The sequence below is a fragment of the Thunnus maccoyii genome, chromosome 3 (genome assembly GCF_910596095.1).
Source record: "Thunnus maccoyii chromosome 3, fThuMac1.1, whole genome shotgun sequence".
NCBI lineage: Eukaryota > Metazoa > Chordata > Actinopteri > Scombriformes > Scombridae > Thunnus > Thunnus maccoyii.
Genome location: NC_056535.1, coordinates 27,046,280 through 27,067,959, shown reverse-complemented (window position 1 = coordinate 27,067,959; position 21,680 = coordinate 27,046,280). Strand labels below are relative to the sequence as shown.

General features: G+C 39.4%; 1 protein-coding gene across 1 annotated transcript; it reads left to right on the top strand.

Annotated features, from left to right (window-relative positions):
- The first annotated feature begins 1,987 nt into the window (after window positions 1–1,987).
- Window positions 1,988–20,721, top strand: si:ch211-286o17.1 (hematopoietic progenitor cell antigen CD34). The gene is made up of 8 exons (XM_042405485.1): window positions 1,988–2,023; window positions 12,221–12,328; window positions 13,217–13,488; window positions 14,589–14,681; window positions 16,606–16,726; window positions 17,063–17,115; window positions 17,976–18,125; window positions 19,254–20,721. The coding sequence occupies exons 2-8, from the start codon at window positions 12,229–12,231 to the stop codon at window positions 19,440–19,442; spliced, it is 978 nt and encodes a 325-aa protein (XP_042261419.1). The 5' UTR covers window positions 1,988–2,023; window positions 12,221–12,228; the 3' UTR covers window positions 19,443–20,721.
- Window positions 20,722–21,680: the final 959 nt, after the last annotated feature.

Here is a 21,680-nt window from a genome sequence, read left to right as displayed (position 1 = left end):
ATGAAGCCGAGGCTACAATATAGGCTTTAAATCACAGGATGCCAGTGGTAGAAATGTTTTCCAGATTGGCTTTCTGTAAGGTCTTGGGAGGAATGCACTTGCTGTCTGTGTTGGTTTCCTGCTCTGTGACCACGATGAGCCACTCTGTGACACGTGAAACCAAATGCTGTCACAAAAGAAGACAAGAGATAAGAGATAAGGAAGTGAGGTGTCCAGTGACGGAGAGTAAAGGAGTTCTGACTGTACTTGCGCACAAAGATTTATTATTACCATCAGAATTCAAGGACACAAAAGGTGAGAATAAATATATAAATTAAATAAATGCCCCCTATAATTCCCTATACTTACATCACACAAAACTAGGCTAAAAACGAAAGCATTAAGCTCTTTGAAAGGATGAACGAAAGAAAGGTATATGAAAAAAATATATATAAAAGGAAAAAGAAAACAACATTGCCAGGATTAGTCTTGCTACCCTTTGTTGAGGGTAAAAGGTCTATTCTGTGCCTTAATAGTGCCATCTGACAGGAAGCTGTGATTCACGAGGACTCAAGTAGCAGAAATACTTGAACTAGCTAACAGTCTAATGAATGTTTTACTGGGGTGACACGACTGCTGCTGTCCAGCTGCGGCTGCTGTAATGGGCACACCACTGCTTTTTCTCATGGGGTCTTTGGCAAAGCTCATCTTGAGTCACAGTGAGGGGCCAATTGCCCACCTCAACGCCCCGCTGTTTGAGCTGAATGTTTGATAGGGGTCTGGTGAGGAAGAGGGGGTAGGGGGAGGAAATGGGGTGATGGGGTGGGGGGTGGGGGTGGAGGGGAATGGGGCCAAAACAGGGACAGGGGGATGACAGGCAATGGGACTGGTATCAAATTACACAACTCTTTCTCAAGCATGTAAGATTAAGCTGTGGTCCAGTTTACTTCTCTTGACTCGCTGTTGTTGTTATAATTTTCTTTGCCTAGGAGGGTGGAGATTTTTTTTTTTAACAAGTAATTTAGCATACCTTCACCAGTGGTTCCAGATGTGTGAGAGAGCATGAGAACTGCTAGCAAAGGAGCTAACAAATGTAAAGATCCTCAAGTTGTGTGTGTGGGTGTGTGTGTGGGAGGGGGGGGTCTACTTTCAGAACTCCGTGGAAGTGTGAAAGGTTTAAGCGGATCCTGTGGTGTCTTCACTTCTGTTGTTGATTGATGGCCTGGCTGAGTGGTGGCAGCTTCAGGCCACTGAAATGGATTAATATCATTAGCATAACACTGGATCGCACCTTTGTTTCGAGCATAATATTCTGCTCCATGGTCTATCTCCATAAGCCTATTAAGGACCAGAGTGTCACAGCCTATTGTCAGCAATCACCTTCCATTGTGTGGTGAATTACTGCTCCCGTCCAGACAGGGTTCACAGTTCAAGCAGACATTGTAACCCAGTGTGAGCAAAGGATTGAGTAATGAGTATTGATCACCAAAACATTTTCTGCACTGCTGTAACACGAACCACACACACGCTACAGCCCAGTTACAGTGGATTTAAGCACTAAAACTGCACATTTAATGTCTATATATAAGTGTAAACATTGAGAGGTATTTGAAGAATGCTGCACAGTTTTTTTTTTTTTTGGAAATACACAACATCCCAACAAGACCCCATTCTCCTCCTTCCCTCCATCTGCCTTGCGTCTTCTGGAGGGGTGGGGGCACAGAGGAAGGGTTAAAGTAACCAGTGGAAGACGGGGTGTAGGGCTGGGCCTCAGTTAAGGAGGAGGGGGGGGGCTATATAAAAACTGACAGAACACAAGTGGTGCTTTATCCACCCTGTACCGCTCTGGGTAAGAGGAAACCCTAAACTGCTCAGGCTGAACCAGCTTTACCTTTTCTCTTTTTCTTTTCCCTCCTTTTTCACTCACACCCATCAGACGTGTGCAAGCTCAGGACAAGAATGGCAGCATCATCTGCACGGAGAACAAACGGGCCCTGCAAAACGTTGGCTTTTGCGTTGCTTCTCATCAGCTCACTCTTAAATGGTAAGTAGTAAAAATGCTTATTGCACACAGGCGCAACTTCTCAGCGATTGTATGACCATCTACAGGGAGAGCAGGAGAGCAAGGAGGGGTGGGGTTGGGGTGGAGTAGTGTTTGTTTGAATGGTCTTTGAGTTGAATCCTGGTTTTAACCCTACAACCTTTCTGTTCTCTGGAATGCTAATATATTATCTCAATTGTAAAAACAAAGCTAGAACATGTGCAACTTGAGATGTTTTTAAAAAGTTTTTTTTTTTTTTTTTTTTACCAAGATGCCGACAGAAAAATTTTTTTTACTTTGGGGTATACCTTGGCAAACAAAGGGATCATTTTAGTGAGATGGGTTTTAAATTATGTTGAGATGTAAGGAAGTCTTGAATGATGGTTTGAAGTTGAGATCTCTTTTCTGAACTTTACAATATGCCGACAAAATAGAGCTTTCTGCATTTGCTTCTAATTATATATATATATATATATATATATATATATATATATATATATATATATATATATATATATATATATATATATATATATATATTTTTACTAGTTAAATTGAAACCTTTTTGTGAAACATCCTGTGGAGCTATGCTTGCTATTTCATTGACCTGATTCATATTGATCTTCAAAGACTTAGAGAAATGTATGTATTTATATTTAGCTGGTTGTAATGTGAAGCCCGTTAAAGCATGTGTGAGAGGAGGGTGTGGAGTAGTAATGGTGGAGCTTTAGTGAGGCATCGGGGATGACTGATGATGTTAAACAAAGTGTAAAAACAACATGTAGCTCACATGGCTGAGCTCCACTGAAAGAATAATATAATAATTGTTTCATCAAACGCAATAACATTCATTTATTGCCTGTATAAACATATTAGCTCATTCTTAATCAATCAGCAGGGGTTGGTTGATTCAAATGTAGGTATTTGTTTAATAACATCACCAAATTTTGCACAATACAGTCTGTTGTTTGGGTTTAATCACTCATTCACTGATGGCATTATCACCATGATGAACTTTTTAACTTTTTTTAATATGATATGACCGGAAATCAAGAACCAAATAAGGCAACAAACACTGTTTATGTTTCTCCATAAATAAAAATACTGCTCAAGGATTTGCTTCAGCATTAAGATGTGGCTCAGAGTGGACGTATGATTACAACTGACTCCAGTTTTAACTCATAAACAACATATTTGTGAAATGCTTTAGCTGGATAAGCCAAGTTCAAATCAAAATAAACACAGGTCAAGTCCAAGACCTCAAAAATGGAGCTGAGAATGTACTACAGCTTTACTTCTATCTACAGTGCTCTCTGTTGTGGCTGGAAACGGACCACGCACTGGATTACTTAATTCAAACCTCCTGTGTTATTTATGGGATATAGCTTATGGGAATGAGATCATCAGCAGTGAGAGGCAGCTGCATCTGCTTTGAAAAATAAAACTGCCTTGACATCACTTCAACCTATAGACACTGAATCAGAGGCAGCAAAACGTTTAGTTTTCTTTTGGGAATAAGTGTCTCTCTGGAGTGCACTCCAATGTTTATCTTGTCTGAAAATCACAAGTTGCTAACACAAAGCAACTCAAAACATGTGACACGCAGTTGAGCCAAATTTCCATCAAAAAAAAGATGAATCGTCATGGAGCAGATATCAGATATCATACAGATGGGAAAACAAAGAAAAGGAAAAAGATGACCACTTAAGTTGAACTATATTTCAACCACAGGATAAAACATCTGTCTCCCGAGTCAGAAAAAAAAATCCCTCTTGCTGAACTGTCTTGTCAACATGGGAGATGGGAGCAGGGCAGTGTTACGTAAGTGGAGTAAAGATGGGTTTACTGTACAACTTTAGTGTGATGAGGTCAGAGCGGATTCACAGATGGTAGTGAGCGTAACAGTTACCCTGACAACATGGAGGGGGGTCGTGGTGGCAGAGGCTAAACAGGAGATGATCAGAAACACTCGGGGGAAACCCCTGCAGAGAATGTTTAGCAGACTTCTTTTGGAAAAGCAGTGAGAGGCGTGAGACAAAGCAACGTACGGGAAATGAAAGAAGCTCAGTTTTACTTTGTTGTCAGTGACAGAACTGGAATGTCTCTTGCTCGGATGCTTTCGGTTTTAAAACTGTTCTTATAAACAACTTTCGTAATACAGTTTAAGCTCTGTCTACGCTGTGAAGTGGTTTTAGGAGACTCTCTAATTAAGCAACAAACCCTGCCCAACCTCACTGCCAACCCCAGAGCATGTAATTATGTAAATCATTGTTTGTCTAGTACCCATTGAAGTAACAGATGCACTAAAGAATCACTGAGACAATAATAACAACAGAGCTCATTCCTCTCATGAAGAAAGTAGAGTGAGCCAAGTCAAATCCCAGTGTCAAGTGAGCCGGTGGTGGCATGTAGACGTTTGGGTGCATACACATACTCACTCACACATGATTTCATTCACAAGGGATAGTGTTTTTTTATCTTCTCCTTTTAAGAGAAAGGCTGCTTTTACTCTCAACTCTTAACGACGTGTCTTTGAACATTTTCCAGCCTCTGTATTTGCAGATTCTATTTAGTATTTACCTTATTCACATACAGTAAGTGCTGACATAGTACGGCTAAAAATGCTGCTTTATGAAACAACCAGAAGGTGCTGGTTTTCTGTCCTGATAAATTAGATCCATAGAAGGGAAAGAGAGGCCAGTGTCTGAGTATCTGAAAGCAACAAGCACTGTAAAGAAAAAAAAACACTCTGAATGGAAGCAATTGATGTTTCAGAAGCAGAGAACAAATCTTTGCACATCGACTAAGTGCGCTCTAGTTCAGCGTCTTAATAGCCTATTACAGTTGTTTTTCAATACCACCCGTGGATGTGAGTGCAAGTCATTACTCAGATTTTTGAACGATATAGTATGTCTCCAATTCTTTCTGCACAAAATCAATGTTGAGCCTCTGAGCTGTTGACGCCCAGATCTGACTCACTCTGCAACAAGATCCCATAACAGTCTACCTGCATACACTCAAACCAGACAGGCTCATTCAAGGTAAAGCACACAGCAGTGAAACTGTAGTGGGCAATTGTGAGCGTCTGTGTGTTGGGGGGGAGGAGGGGTGATATAATGCTCTCAATTGAAAGCAGATGTCATGTTTCCTGATTGTGGTCCCCAGAAACGGGCATCATGCTTTTGATAAGGAGCTGCAGTGGCCTCAGGGTCGGGTTGGGTGAACGCTGTAGCCGGGCAGCACTGGGTGAAGTAAGCGCAACTTCCACGGGCCTGATTGAAACCATGAGATCCGGTTGCTTTTCTGCCAAGAGAGGAGAATGGGCTGGGTTCTGCTATTAATCGCTGTGACAGGAACGACAGGGGTGGGGGCGCAGCGGTGGGGGTCAAGATAGTGGGGTCAGCAGTCTGTTGTTTCAAAGAGTGTAGAGTTGCAGAGCATGTTTAACCCTAAGGGACAGGGCTCCAATGTCACATTCCTTGGCACGCTATTAACTCTCAAATTCAGATTCCTTAGGAGTAGCAGGATATTAAATCATAAAAACACTCCAATAAGAAAACAACATTCTGAATGAATTACGTGTTAATTATTACAGATTACTATCAAGAAAAGCACAAAGGAAGTTTTTATAGGGCTGAACAAGATTAAAAAAATAACATTACAATATACATTCTATCAAAAATTATATCATTTCACTGAAGATTTTAACCACTAGAGCTTCATTTGATCCATCTATACTATTTTTCCCACTAGTGTACATGGCCCCTCTGTAAAATGTCTGTGTATACATATTATATACATCTAAACTCATCACATAATTAGAGTAGATCAGATTGATGAACTTAGCAAGAAAAGATATTTAAGAGTGACTACACTCCACGTTTCCACCTTTGAAAATCCACGATGAGGTAAGTGAAGGAGGGGTGGGGTGAAGGAGGTGTACTCTGATTAAATTTCTATTCAATTGATGCCAGAGTGATGTAAGAGAACCTCTACAGAAGTACTGTGTAATTGTGGATGGGGCCAGAGTCGGCAGATGAAGGAAATTTCCATTTAATGACAGCACAATGAGGCACTGTTTCACACATACTGAAATAATTTCATACATCATGTTTCACTATGTAGAAGGCATAACAACATGTTTACAGTTACAGAACACCTACACTGAAATTACCTTTTCAAAATTCTACTTGAATACTACTCTTAAAACGTACTGGTATTGGTGGTGGTTGACCCGTCGGTGATTGACCAACATGCAAGTCCCTGAGAAGGGGCCTTAAGGGAGTCATGCTGGACTGTCCAAGCTGCCCTTGGCCCAAGCTAAATCCACACTGTACATGGCATGTCTTGGCTAAATAGATTCTCAAACACTCGGTCAGGACAGCTAAAAGATCAACATTCAGCCTCAAATCCAGCAGAGAAATTGGTTTTGCCACTGGCCAAAGCTGCAAACTTAATCTGAGGTATTCCAAGACAAATTAGTGTCTTTGTTACCTATGAAAAGTCTGTGTCATATGGTAACTATCACATGCTGCATGTGGCAGGGAGGGTGTTAGTAGAACCTCGATCTTTGGGATTTTGACACGGTGGTCCACTGACGTGTGCAGACCATTATCACCTCACTGCGCCCCATTACACACCACAAGGTTTTCCTCAACAGAACAAGGGAGAGGAAAGGGCCCCAGGGGTATAAGGCCATATTTTTGGAGTTTGTCCCTCATGACCATGTAGCTTCTCTGGAAGCCAGGGAGGCCACAACCAAAAGGAACGTCCACCCATTTTAAACATCCAACAGCTGGTTCATGTTTCACATACAACAACATACAATACAGGGTGCACAGTCAAAGAGATGTAAAGTAAAAGAAGATGTATGAATGCATTTGCTGCATTTAGGAGTTGCATGCAAAGTTGCACAAAACTACAAGAACGTAACTAGTTACATGAAAGCCTTTATGTTCAGAGGAGCAATTCTGGTCAGTGAACTACTCAGCTGGTAGAGTTTTCAGCCTTGTAGTCATTATAAGAAGAACAAGACGCATAAATGCAAAATTATGCAAAGTGCCTTCATGGGGACATTTGCATGTTAGCCATGTGAAAACCAGGCAAGCGAAGCTCCCTGGGGCTATGAGAGAGAATGTAGCTGGTATGATATGGGCTCTTGGCATGTTGCTTTACATTACAGTATATAGTGTGGGAGGTGTGTGCACCTCACCTCGGTAGATGGCTGGGATTAGCTGTGCGTGACTGGGAGAGGGCGAGTAGACAGGGAGGGTTCGGGGAAAGGAGGGCGTGGAGCTGCAGGCTTGTCTTCTTCCAAAGCCTGCCACATTCCTCCATCTGGGGTCCCAAGAGATGGGGGGTGCGGGGTGGAGCATATCCAGACCACAGCCGTCACTCAGAGCAATCTGGTGGGAAAATCTTCAAGAGAGCAATGAAGTCAAGGCCTATGCTAAATAACATATGGAGTCAGGACTGATTAAGAACACTGGTGTTAGGCTTGTCATGTTTGTGCAATGATAGCAAGACACAGTCTTGCTATCATTGCACAAACTGATGACTGATATCTTTTCTACTTTCGAACATTACACAAAAAGAAGGAATTAAAGAACATGCTGTGTGTGGTTATTTGTGTGTAACAGAGACAATATGATGCTCTGGGGTTTTGAACATCCATCTCTAATGTACAGTAGTAATCTACTGTTGTGCCTTTCACTGTAATTTGCACAGCACTTTGGTCAATTATGGTTGTTTTTAAATGTGCCCTATAAATAAACTTGACTTGACTTGACTTATGTCCGTGGGATGGATCAGTAAAATTAGTGAATAATCACCTTTAGTCATGGCTCCTGTTGAGTGAGTGAATGGAGGGTAGAGGGCAGTGAAGTGGTGATGGGTTCAGAGGTCACGCTGTCAGGAAGTGTGCTGATCTCACGTAAGGAGCAGGGCTGCAGCAAACACCAGACACATCACTGTATCAATTACAGCACAAAAGTGCAGGTCAAGGCTACAATACAATGTCAAGAGGAACAGGAAAGCTACTCGCAGTTCCTCTTGTCTTCACACAAGATAAATAAAGCAAATGAGCCGAGAGACAACAATCCATTATTGTGTAACCAGCCTGAAATGAATAATAGCCAGACTTGAAGCCGTTGGGTTTACAATCAGAACAAAACAATAAAAGGCGGTCATTCAGATCTTGCTGTCTGGGTAAATGTTTGTCATAAGAGGTAATTATATGCAGAGTCTTCATTCCATTTGGGTTCTAGTTTGTCAGGAAAGTTTGTTTGTGTGTATTATGTGAGTTATGGCTGGTCAGAAAGCTAGGCAGGGTTTACTGGCTCTGTTGGCACTGTTGCCGAAAAACAGGCCTTGTGTCTGTGTCTGAAGCTAAACAAGCATGTTTTGCCTTATAAAAATGTGGCAGCCATGTTTTACAAGAGCGTTTGAGGTGCCATGACATCATTAGCACAAGGCCAGTAAAACATAGTTGCTTTTTACAGTATGTACTTAAAATCCTCCTAAATCATTCAAACTCATCTATTTTATAAACAGGACATTTGTTTTAAAATAATGTAATTTCCATTGTGGTACAGTTTAAATTAAAGGAAGTGGAAATTCATTTCCAGTCACTCATCACAATATCTCCCCAATATCCCATCAGAGACTGCCCCAAACCCAAAATTAAACATACCCATCAGCCACAGTGTCTATCTTTAGATGTTTTACCTCCCAGTCTGCTACAACTCAACCCATTGACAGAAAGCGATCACAGAGCTGAAACAACACATCTCAGCCTATGCACTCAGGTACTCCTGTGTGTCACATTTGTATTAGAAAACCTGATTTATGCCCGACCATCTCACCCATTTCGAACCTCATCCTTGTCCAGTAAAATAAACTGAAAGACCACCCAGAGATGGAGGAGGCATGGCAGCTGTAGGCTACAGTCTCTAGACCAGGGGTATAAAGGACAGACTCTCAAGGTTAGAGAGTTCTTGACCTGTTGCTTTTACACACCCAGGCTGCTCCTAATAGTTAACTAAATACCCCAAGAATAGTGACATGAGTCTCTAAATTCAGGCTCACCAATAAAATTTGAGCACGTCTACTAGAGAGCTTTTGTTGTAAGTTTGACACAGATGCAGAAACTGCAAAACTGCCAGGTCAGTGACTCTGATGTTTTTTCTCATTTATTTGAATCAGTGGAAAAGTGTAGAAGATTTATTTACCCTATTTAGATACTGTATAATGGACAGCTGCAATGGACAGTTGCTAACACTGAGCATGCCAGAAGACCTCCTTGGAGATTACTGCCCCACCTGCTAGCACACAACACACAGTGTTTACGCTGTACTGGTGGCACTGTCTGTCACAATGATTTATCAAAGGAAGTCAGTGGACATGTGTCACAGTGCCACCACTGTGTGAATATATAATGTGCCACATGTGTGAAAACCTCAAGTAGTGACCAAAAATACTATGAGTAGTCCATGAGGAGACAATGTGCAGAGGGTAAAAGAAGAAAAAGGGGGCAATAAATTAAGCCAAAAATAATTAAAATAAAGCTTTTTGTGTAGTATATTACAAAAATGTTCCACCAACAATAAGTGATTAATCGTTTTGCCAAGATGGAGTGGTCAATAGTTTAGTGATAGATCTTTTTGGGTTATCACAGCTCATCTCAATTGGGGCAGATAATCTCAAAATGACTGATAGTTTAAGTAGCGTACAGGATTTAATCAAGACAAAAAAAAATTGAAGTTGGAACGTATCACTCTTTTTTTCTCCCATCACTTTTTTTTTTTTTCATTTTTCTTTTGTTAAATGGGATGACAAGTTATTTATTTATTTTGAAATGGACAGTGTACAGCTCAAGCATAAATGTCACCACTTGATGTACTTTACCATATTATAGATTCAAGCTAATTCACATCTGTAGTCCCTTGGCAGGTCAGAGCAGTGAACAGCAAAAAGGTAGAAAGGGGAAACTATCTACCCTAACTAACGATTAGAACCACCAGAAAAAACGTATAATTACTAGTTATATCACTTATATTTCTACACACAAGAGTCAAAAAGTTCTGCAAATACACAAAATGCTTACTTACTCAAAAATATATTATCTATGCAAACAAATTTAAAACATATGTGAAGCTCATTTACTACTGTCACAAAAGTGCAAACTGAAAAGAAAGCTTGCGTTTAAATTAAAGGTGTATATGAACAAATGTACAAGTAAAATTTAGCTCAGCAGTCAGTGAGGAATGACAGGGTGAGAGAACCAGAAGTAATGACATCTGCAGAGTTAAGGGACTACGGGAATGTTTTCAAAGTGAGGTAATGCTGGTGTTGTTCAAGTCAGAGTGATCTGGGTAAAAGGAATGCATGCTTGGCATTCTGGTTTGATTTCTGGATTCTACCCTTGCAATTTGACCTGAACAAATCACAGCAATAAAGACCTCAGGCTCTTTAGCTCAGTGACTGCAAGATGAGGAAACATATTTAAAAAATTAGCAGAGAATCAAACTTTGTAGGTGAAATGATTTACAGCTGAAGGTACCTGACTAGAAATATCCTATCAAGGCTCTGTTTTAGTGTTGCAATTTATCAATAGCTCTTACCCCATAGACTTGCTGAAACGGTATATTGACATATTACATAATTCAAAAATTTGGAAAAAGTGATGTTTTCAATGGCATCATTACCTGGCATCTTTCAGCAGCACATTTAATGAGGGCATTAAATTGTTTAACAGAGTAGATGGAAAATCATTTCACTCACACTCATATATCAAGAAATGTACTTTGTATATCCCATTTATGCTTAACCTAAAGTGAGTCACTGTAACCACAGGATCTCCTGAAAAACGTCAGAGTGAGAAAGATCGTATTTCAACGTAAATTACTTCATGATGTGTTCCATGAATCTGTGAGCATCAGTTATCTGCTGCAGTAAGATCTATTACCTCATCGTCCATCACTGCAGAGGCTATAAGCAATCCCTGTGAGCACACCGAAGAGCTCTTATACACTGCATGGGTTTCTGCATTACGATGATAACTGGTGTAAAGATAGCACACTGGTGAAAACTGTAAACCATCTGAGCTATGAGCTACTACCTCACAACTTGATTAAATAATGCCTGCAGAACTGTAATGAGCTGCTGTAGGACAATACCACATGATTCTTCTGAGGGGCTGCACTCAAAAACACATACTAGGCAAGATTCTTAAAAAGACCTTTCCTATGACAGTAACATTTGACACTTTTTTGTTGAATCTTTATTTCCACTGTGATAACGTGATCACAGATTGCCCCCTTTAGTAAATGTGAGTTTGCTTTGTGCAAGTTTACTAACATCACATCACTAGACAAGACATCTGGATACTGAGCTTGAAAATGTCCATAAATGTACTGTATGTCTTACCACCATTTGGAGGCAGTAAGGAACAGAGCCGCCCTGTGCAGCTTTAAAAGCATAAACTGAACCTTCAGTGTACAGTAAAAAAAAAAAAAAAAAATCCAAGTTGTAGATAGACAATCATGGAAGAGCATTCAAAAACTAAACAGAACTCTTTGGTGCGATTGACAGTTCATATGATTCTATCTAGTGGGAACTGCACAGCACATCTTTTGTACTTTTAAACTATTTGGCACAAGTCCATTGTATAGCTAACTGCATATTTGCCATGAGCTGACAGATTTCCATGAGAAGCTCATAGCACTGGTCCCAGTGGGAGTGATCAGGAGGTGAGAGCTTTTTGCTGGCAGTACCAGTCCAGGCCTTGTACTGAGGGACGGTTTATTTACTCAGGCTGTGCAGAGGAACTGGTCTACCAGGGGGTTATTAATTACAGACAGTTCCTCAGTACTGAGACTCATCGATTTAAGGTTATGATGTGAGAGTTGTCATAATGTTTTACAGCAAAGCACATTGACAAATTGACAAAGCAGATAAGAGTTACACAACAGAAAAAACTTTCAAGTGGACCGTGTTTAATAGACAACTGCAGCCTATCACTAAGCTTTGTAATATATTTGTGGGATTTAGATGGGAGGATCATTTGAACAATACAATATAATCATTGTAAGTATGCCAGTCTGTGGTTGGGTTTTTCATTGATTTAATTATATGTCATCGCATCTATGTCAATGAGAAAATTTTCAAACAAAACGACATTAAGCCTTATTGATTTTACAGCAGGAGTCATGGCACAGGAAGAGGAAGTTGTCGAGGAGACAGCGCCACCTCTGGAAGCAGACGCATACGTACGAGGAGACATGATTCCAAAGACAACTATAGCTCCTGGTAAGAGGACAGTCACTCTGCGTGTGTGTGCTTGCTTACATTAAAATGTACTCGCAGTGACAGAATTAACTTCATTATCAGAGTTTACATATTATAACCTCAGACCATTCATCTGAAAATACAGCCCAGTCCAACCATGTGTGCCTACCAATAACAGACATGCCATTAACCACATCATAAAATGTAAAAAGCTTTTTTCACAGAAGACATTTTGGTACATCAAAGTAGGACAAGATCAGGTGTAAATAAGAATATAAAATTAATGATGGCTGAATTGTATTCCGCCACTTTGGTTTCAGGGTCCTGGTATAATAAATATGCAGGCTCACCGTCACGCTGTCATGTCTTGAGAGGAACCATCATTCATGTTATTAGTAACACATTTTCTTTTCCTACTATGACAAGTCAAAATGTCTGCTGTGAAACAGATCAACATTTGAAAGGTTAACTTATACTGTAGAAGGGGAAACAAAAACAGGCCGGGGCAACAGTCACTTGATCAAACAGAGGACGATAAAGAAAGAATTGTACATGTCCTTGATAAGCAGTACTACTGTATTGCATAAACCTGATAGATTTAATCCCATTAACATGTGGTTGAGAATAATATTCAAAAACATTAAAAGTAGCCTATAACTAGGGTGTGAACTTGTTTGTCATCAGATCACTGTACCTGAAATGTCAACATCACTTTCCAGAATTATCTATATTGTAATCTCAGACCATTCCCCTGAATAGATAGCCTATTGATGTGTGTGCCTAAACCAAACCAAACGTCAAATTACATAAATGTAGAACACAAATAAACAACCTTCTTCTGTTGTTAACATCACAAAGTTTTTATGTACTGTTTAAATATCTAACTAATTTACCATTTAAATGGAATAGATTTTTCAGAGTCAGAGGACCCACAAGGCCAAATCCTCCTTTTCCCTACTATGACATCTGAGGAAACTACCGAGCAGACTACAGCAGCAATGACAACAGAGGAGACAGCAGAGGCAGAGGCAGAGGGCAACCCTCCAGCTACAGAAGAGGCGGCTGACAAGGGAACAGAGTTCACAGTTGAGGTACATACTGTCAAACCCAAAATCGCGGAACCAGAGACCCATGCTCCCCTGCCTTCGAGAGGCGACGGCGGCCCCAACATCATACCACAGGTAAGATAAAGGAGTACCTTCAGATCACTCAGTCTGTCATAATGTAGGCATTGTGGCTGTATCAGTAGAGCTACACTGAGAAAAACATGGTATCTGATATTTATTGGTAAATGCCACAAATAAAAGGGATGACTACCATCCTCTGTAAGTCAGTAACTTCAAATATAGAGTTCAGAATAATGACTAAATATTAGTAATTAGTAGTAGTCCACAGAAAATTAATTATTATATCCACAGGTATAATAATTTACTATTTTGATAATCGAGCCATCGTTGAGAAAATGTCCAAAGTCTCCAATTCCAGCGTCTCAGAAGTGAATATTTTCTAGTTTATTTAGTCTTCTATGATAATAAACTGAATATCTTTGGGTGTGGACTGATGGTTGGGACAAAACAAGAGGGTGGAGGATTTCACCTTGGGCTTTGGGAATCAGAATAGACATTTTTGATCATATTCTGGCATTTCATAAACCAAACAACTAATTGATTAATTAAGAAAGTAATGAATACATAATTAATTGATTGATTAAGAAAATGATTACCAGATTAATCAATAATGAAAATAATCATTAGTTGCAGCCCTAGTATCATTCATTACTGGTGTTACTTTGGCATGTTGAGACAAATTTTTGTGCATAACAATTTCAAATGTTTGTAATGACACTGAGACAAGACACTATTTGTAAATGATTCTCAAAGCAGAGAAGGAAGAGTGGTAGTATTTTTGGCATAAGAAAATAAGGATGTATTTTCATACTACTGAGAACTGTCTCTCCATGCCCCACATATATTTACACTTGTTTACAAGTGTGGTGCTTACAGCAAAAATGAATAAAAATGCGCGGTTTATGAATAATTGATCTCAATCCCATAACCAGTGGGACACTTTGATTTGTTAGTTTTTATGTGATGGTCAAACTCAGTTGTTATCATATAAAGTATGTATGCTATGCTGTGGCTGCACATTTGTATTTCATCTCACATTGTTTAAACAGAATAAAACCAAATAAAATCAACGTTCAAAAATTGATGTCATACAGAAGTCATGAGCAGTAAAAAGCAGAGGTCACAGGATAACTCAATTTGGTTTCTCTCTGCAGCCGGTGCCACAGGATGATGTCGTCTGTGTTAGCAAAGAGGCGGTCCAGGATAAAAACGCTGTCAATCTGAAACTCAAGGCCTCCTCCAACTGTGTAAGTTCAGAAAACACTCCATTCTGTCTTTCTTCTGCACATGCTTATGTGTGATATGTTGTGATATGTGAGGTAAAACAGAAAAAAACACACAATTTCAGTGATATTGACGATACAGCAAAGAGGGCAGGGAAGAATCCTACAGAGGTCACACAATCCTACAGGAGTGCAAAATATTCATGGACAAACACCTTCCTTTTCTTACACACATACACTTAATACACACACTCACAAACCAACAAACTGCTCTAGAAAGGAAAATAGTCTCTATCGTGGATTTGATGCCATTCCCAGCTGGCCATCGGCTTGCTAAACATAAGCTCCACAGGAAATTCTTCCTTATTTAAGAAGCAGAGACTGTTACATCCCTGATGCCCATAAATCAGTGAAGCCAGAGAAACACTGAACCCATCCTTCTTAACATCTACTTCTTACATTCAGAGGAAAGTCCAAGAGATTTCTGTTGCATGTGAACCAGGGCATGGATTGAGCTGTGAGGGCAGAGAGCAGGGGAGCACAATGGGTGGGCTCACTCCTGCTGTATAATGTGTAATGTATAGAAGCCTAGGGCAGTAGTGTGGGTGCGTGTGGGTTTGTTTGTGTTTAGAAACACAAGTTCTTCTGTGTCTCAGGATAACAGCTTTGAGGTTTACAGGAATTACAGCTTCTATGTGGTGGTCCGATCCCACAGGATTTCATTTCAGCTAAACATTAGCTCTCATATTGCCTGAGCAGTAAATGCATCATTTTTTATTCAAACAGTGCATAAACAGCTGGCTGTATGTTGCAAAAACATACATGCTGTGTAGTAAGACATCAACAGTAAACTAAAGAATTACCTTAATATGTTTTCCACTAATTTCTTTACTAGAGAACATCACCCATCCCAAAATATATAAAAATGTATCTATTTTTGCAAATTTAATCACTGCAAATGTCAGTCTGAAGTTTATTAAAAGTTTGGGCAATGAAACTGATGTGAAAAGAGGTTTAGAGAAGATTAAATTGAGATCTAAAATGAATCCTGTTGCACTGCACTTGTTACTTTAATTGTACCATCATTAAATCCAGGTTTAAACTGAATCTAATTTGGTGCAACATCATCTTGTATACTTACAAACATTTTAATCTGTCTTAAGCACATTATAAATATAACACTGAGGAGGACTGAAGCACTAAGGACAGTCTGAAAGCGTTGATGCTTGTGTTGTTTAAGGAGTGGATTAGTTGAGTAATTACATTTGGAATTCCTGATCTGAGATACTGTATAAAAGGATGATAGAGTTGTAAATAAAACAAGTGTTGGAGATATCTCACATCAGTCCGGGTAATGGAAGGGGCTTATCTAGTGTCTCCATATACAGTATGCAAATCATTTATGTATGTATGTATATGTAATATATGTATATATACAGTAGCAGTTAAAGTTTGGACACACTTTGTCATTACTTTTGACTGCTACTGTAGATATGAGACCAAATGTCATATAAAGAAAAACCAAAAGATCCCTTCTAAAGACAAAAATCTCTGGATAGAGGTCACTATGTCCTGCCCACAGCTATGCAGTTTTGTAACAGAGCCAGCTGTCCACTCATAAACTGGGATCGAGGGGTTCTGCAGTGTGGAAAATTCTGATGTTGTTTGGATCAGATTACATCAGGGGAAAGAGCTGCACCAGGTTGTGATAGCCCTTATTGGATTAGAGACAAAGCAAGATGAGGAAACAGGAGGGTGAAGGGATTAGAGCAGGAGTGGAAGATTCAAGGTTGGGTGTTGTGATTTTGTAGGGCACAAAAAGATTTACGATTAGTGATGAATGCAATATTGTGAAATGTGAAATCTGTAATTGGATCAATTAAACCGTTCACATGTTTAAAAATAAAAGTTTCAATACTAAGTATCTTTCATTTTGGTCTCCTTGCAGCAAGACACAAAAATGAAGATTCAAAGCGTTCTGCAGGAGCTGTGTGGTGAAGACTGTAAACTACAAATCTACCAGGAGGACAACTCAGACCAAATCCTTGTATCTGGACCGTATGTTGAAGGTCAGTAACATTCTTGTTGTAATTTATATGATGGCAAAAGATAGACAAAGTGCATTGTTAAGCTGTCCTCAGATGATACTGTGTTTTAACCTCTGATCAGCAGCCATTATGAGGCTGTTTTGTAAGTAGCATTTTTCAGTTCTCAAGCCTGTATTAATATTAGCTTCATTGCTCCAAACTATAAAATCTCCTATTTAATTTACTGACAGAATAGATTATATCTATCTTTCTGTTAAGTAGCTTGAGTTAAGTAGCATCTCTACCTTTACTCCTATGTGAATAAAATCCTTCTGTAACAAGAAAAACACAAACCAACTTTTGTTTTTGTATTTGCAGGTGATGTTGCAGGCATGGCCAACAAGTTCAACAACGACAACATCAAAGATAAGGTACAGAACCACTGAACCTGTATTGTAGAAAATGATATATCACATTCAAAAATATGTGCCGTTGGGAACAGCGGAGCTATGATTAGGTTTGTGACTGGATTTCTACTCCAAATGTAATATTATTTTCTATGGGCATGGACCAAGCCGGTAGTCAATATCACATGTCCAGCCAACACAGTAAATCATACCATGCACCATGGAGGGCCTATAAGTTATACCCACTACACTCAGCTACTGTAAAATTCTTGGTTGATTCACAATCAAACTAGATGGGAAAAACACTCCCTGAGTAAGACCTTCCCAAAGGCTTCAAGCTGCCAGGATGACAGTTTTTGTGACAAACAAAAAGCCAACAATCAATCTACTTGTCAGCTGCAAAACATTTTTTCTTGCACCTAGGGAACAATTTGGGGTTATGGTTGTTCCTGCCACACCCTTCTGTCTCTGCATTTGACATACACTACATTTCCCTCCCTACATCATATACTGAACGACCATATTAGCAATAGTGATTTAGTCACTCTTCATAACACTATCTAAAGTCTACTAACTGGCATATTTTTGTTCTGACACTGCCTGAAACCAGAGGATGTACTGTAATTTCTGTGGGTACACCCCCATAAACAGAGGCTTTGGGTGGAGTTGAGTCATGAAAGACAAGAACAACAGGAACTTTATGATGAATTTCTTTGCCAGTAAAACAATTATCCACAATATACACCATACATCTGCATCGCATCTCATGTTTTTGTATGTGTCAGTTTCAGTCTGTACACAGTGTTTGATTCATTGTTTGGTTTGCCATAAGCCCAATAATTTCGTCTTGACTCATGTTTTTCTGTTCTCATTTTTGTTATCAGACTGACATTGAGGAGGCTGTTCCTCGTTGGGGGAAGAATTCAAAGTTGGTGCTGGTTTCCCTGCTGCTGACAGGTCTATTGCTGGCTGCGCTGCTGGTAGCTGGGTATTACCTCAAGACCCACCGCAAGAACTCCAAAGGAGTCAGACTGGTGAGTAGATTAGAGGTGTTTCAGTGTTATCCAATGCCACATGAGCCAAAATTCTGTAGTTGCTATTATATATATAAGGACCACAAGGAAATTCACATTAAATCACAAGATATTCTATAAATCACAAGGAGCACAACATGCGATCAGGAAAGCTTTTTAAGCTCACGGACATCATCATCTTGTTTAAGTTAAATTCGAATGCACTCAATAAGGTGAGCTATTAGACAAAGTGTACTGAACTGACAGAGACCATGGCTACCTTAAAAGATATGTTGCCTTGACCAACATCCTCTTTCTTCCCTGTATTGGCCTTATTAGTTAGTGAGTAAAATATGGGCTGGCATTAAAGCAAGCACCTTTTCTGACCTTACCTAAGATAATGTGGCCCCACAGGATCCAATTCACTGAGGAAATTGTACACAGTGACTGTTTATTTTTAAAAAGTACATATGGATTTCAGGTCAAACATATGGTTATCCTCTGGTCAATTCCTCACTCAAGGGAGGACATGCTAGATTCACATGTCCCTTAACTCCTTAACTCAAAGCAGCAATAAGTCCTTTTTACTTCAGCCCTTTGCTAGGGGGCTACACATGGTTTTAGTTTCTTTTTTCTCAAATGCTCATGACATCATTTTTTAAAGAGTTAACATATGGGGACACACCCATGTAATGGTTTGGATGGAGCAGCTTGTTGAATTGCCTTCGTTTGCTGCCTCATTTATTGAATAAGTTTCTGTCACAGGCATCATATATTATCCATAAAGGTCTTGCCAATAAAGCACCTCAACAAACCTGAACTAAGTTATTTCAGATTGTATCCTTTGAAAGAGTTAATATTTTCAGATAGAATTAAAGTTAAAAAAAAGCAGCTTTCTTGCATACTGTTAACCTCCCAACACTAAAACAATTCCCAACACCCACCTGAGCTCACACAGCTGAAACCCATAAACCTCATTAACGAGGAACGCATTTGTTTGTTTTTGAACTACACCCACAAAAACAAATACATTTTCAATCAGACACTTGCGTTTGCATGTTATATTTGAACAGTAAAATGAAACATGTTGATGTTAAATCTGTATCTTAAACCTAAACTAATCCAATGTCGGCTCTGTGCTTTCCTTAGGCCGAGTCTTTCCAGGTGGATGAGGAGAACCAGGCCAACACTTTGGTGTCTGTGGCCCCCCTGCCCCAGGAACCCATTGACAAGCCCACTGTTAATGGAGAGTCTCCACCAGAAAATGGGACCAATGCCGCCCCCACCACTAACGGACACCCTGCCACCCAGACCCCGGTGGCTGACACTGAGATGTGAATCATAACACCCCTGACCTCCTGTTCTACCCATCACCCACCCAGACACATAACTCACAAGCCCATCCGCTGCCTCAGAGACTATCCACACACTGAAACAAATTCACCATGAATCCACCAGATAGATTCACCTCAACCTACACCTCTCGGGACAATGATGACTACAACGCTGATGACTACGATAACAATAATGACAATGCCTGTAATGTGAAAAGTTTGGGATCACTGGCCTTTGCTGGTGTCAAGAGGAGCCTATGTATGCTGTGTTTGGGACTGGCCAGCAGGGCACTGACTGGGATTAGTTAGCTGCCCTAACTTCAGTCTAGCAGTAACAATTATTATAGAATCAAAGTAATGTCAAATATATGCTGTTGATCCCTGACAGAGAAGCACAGAATTCTCTATTATTTCAATCTACAATTGTGGTGCAATGAAACCAACGAAGCCAGGCAGTTGAAAGGAGACCAGATTTTGTACTCTTGTAAAAAGGATTGACACTAATTGCTTGATTGTTTTTTATTTTCTATGTGATTGAGAAAATGCTTTCGTAGCCTCCCTATTTGCCTAAAGCTTGTTAACGCCTACAGTACCAGCCAAAGGTTTAAACACACTTGAATGAATGGGAAGGTGTGTCCGGACTTTTGACAGGTACTGTATAAAGTGGAGATTGGAGATCCAATATTTTTTTATTTACCCGTTGGCTGTATTTTTCCCCGTCGACAACTGTCACACTTTGATACAGAAATTATGCCATATTTGCAAAAAATGGCTTGTTATCATTCTTAGCATTCATCATAGAAACCAAAGACCGGTTGTTATAGCATTAGCAAGCTACAAAACCATTAGATAGAAAGCATGTTCTTTGGTTTTACTGAGGAATGAAATAATGCTGCCAAGCTATTATTAATGTGCAAATATCAGCTGCAAACAATCAAAGGCAGAATTCCAACTGTTACCACTGTTTTTGGGAATGGTAAACTGCAACAGCATTTTTAAATACACACAAAAAACACAAAACAGACAGGGAGGTTGTTTTAGTTTCCAGGCTGCTAAACAAAATCACTGTAATACAATTCTTCCACACCATACAGCAGGTTCAGCATTCCTAAGACCACCTCTATCCTCTTGTTGATATAAAACATTTCTTTACAGTGATACACATTTTTTAGCTTCTCTTTTGAATGACTGACTGCTTTCATAATGTACTGCATGTGTAAATAGCCTGCTTTTACTGTTAGTAGTATCTGTGACTGACTCATAAACTGTGATTGTTGACAATATCTTCAAGCGTCTCTTCAGCTTTTGTGTTGTGCTTACTTGATTTATGAACACAAACATTTCAAATGTTTGACATATACATCCATACATCAAAAATCATCCACACCAGTTACAATGAAATACCTTTTTTTCACGTGTTATGCACATATTGACTCAGGAAAGCAAGCACATTCACAAACACATTTCTCTGAAGGAAATGATGAATTGACTGGCAGATTAACAGTTTGTATGGAAATTCTAGTGTGTGCAACATAAACAAGCTTTAAATTCTGGATAGTACAGCAAAGGATTGTTAACATATACACTTGTACTGCATATCCAAGATCTATGATCTCCTAAAGTTAACCTAACAATTTACCATATGTTGTCTGCCATCTAAATATACAGCCATCACCTGTGTTGTGAAGTACTGTATACCTGTTATCTTAAACAAAAGAGCAACAGTAAAACACAGGATGTTCCAGGCTGCTTTAAACTGTTCAACACTGCTAACACAGTGGACATCATGATAAGCAGAAGTCTCTGGATCCATGCAAATCTAATTAACCAAAATGTGATTTATTGCAAGCAAACGGTTCTTGATATAATCTCCACCCAAGGTGATGACAAATTAAACAAGCGTGTTTTAAAATAGTCACTTGGACTTGATTTTCACTTTCTATATTGAACATGAATTAATAATGTTATATGAAGTAAATGTCAAAGAATATTAGAAAGAATAATAGAATTTAATACAGGTACAAGAAAACTCTTTCTCCTTTGATTACATGGTGTAATTATGCAAGGTTTTCAGTCATGGCCATCTACTGAGATGCAAATCAATATTTTGACTAAGGCAGAGCAGAAAATAGCCTGCAGAAACAAAGCATGTCATTTAAATTTTCATTGTGAAAAGCAAATCTGGTATTCAAAACATACCATTAGCGAAGCGCTTCAGTGAAGTCAGTGGAGTAATGGTGAC

Bases quoted from the DNA above. Each gene is read 5' to 3' on its own strand.
- si:ch211-286o17.1 (XM_042405485.1), top strand. From the start codon at position 12,229: ATGGCACAGGAAGAGGAAGTTGTCGAGGAGACAGCGCCACCTCTGGAA. The intron at 13,489-14,588 runs GTAAGATAAAGG...TTCTCTCTGCAG, and splicing joins GCCCCAACATCATACCACAG to CCGGTGCCACAGGATGATGT. The intron at 14,682-16,605 runs GTAAGTTCAGAA...GTCTCCTTGCAG, and splicing joins TCAAGGCCTCCTCCAACTGT to CAAGACACAAAAATGAAGAT.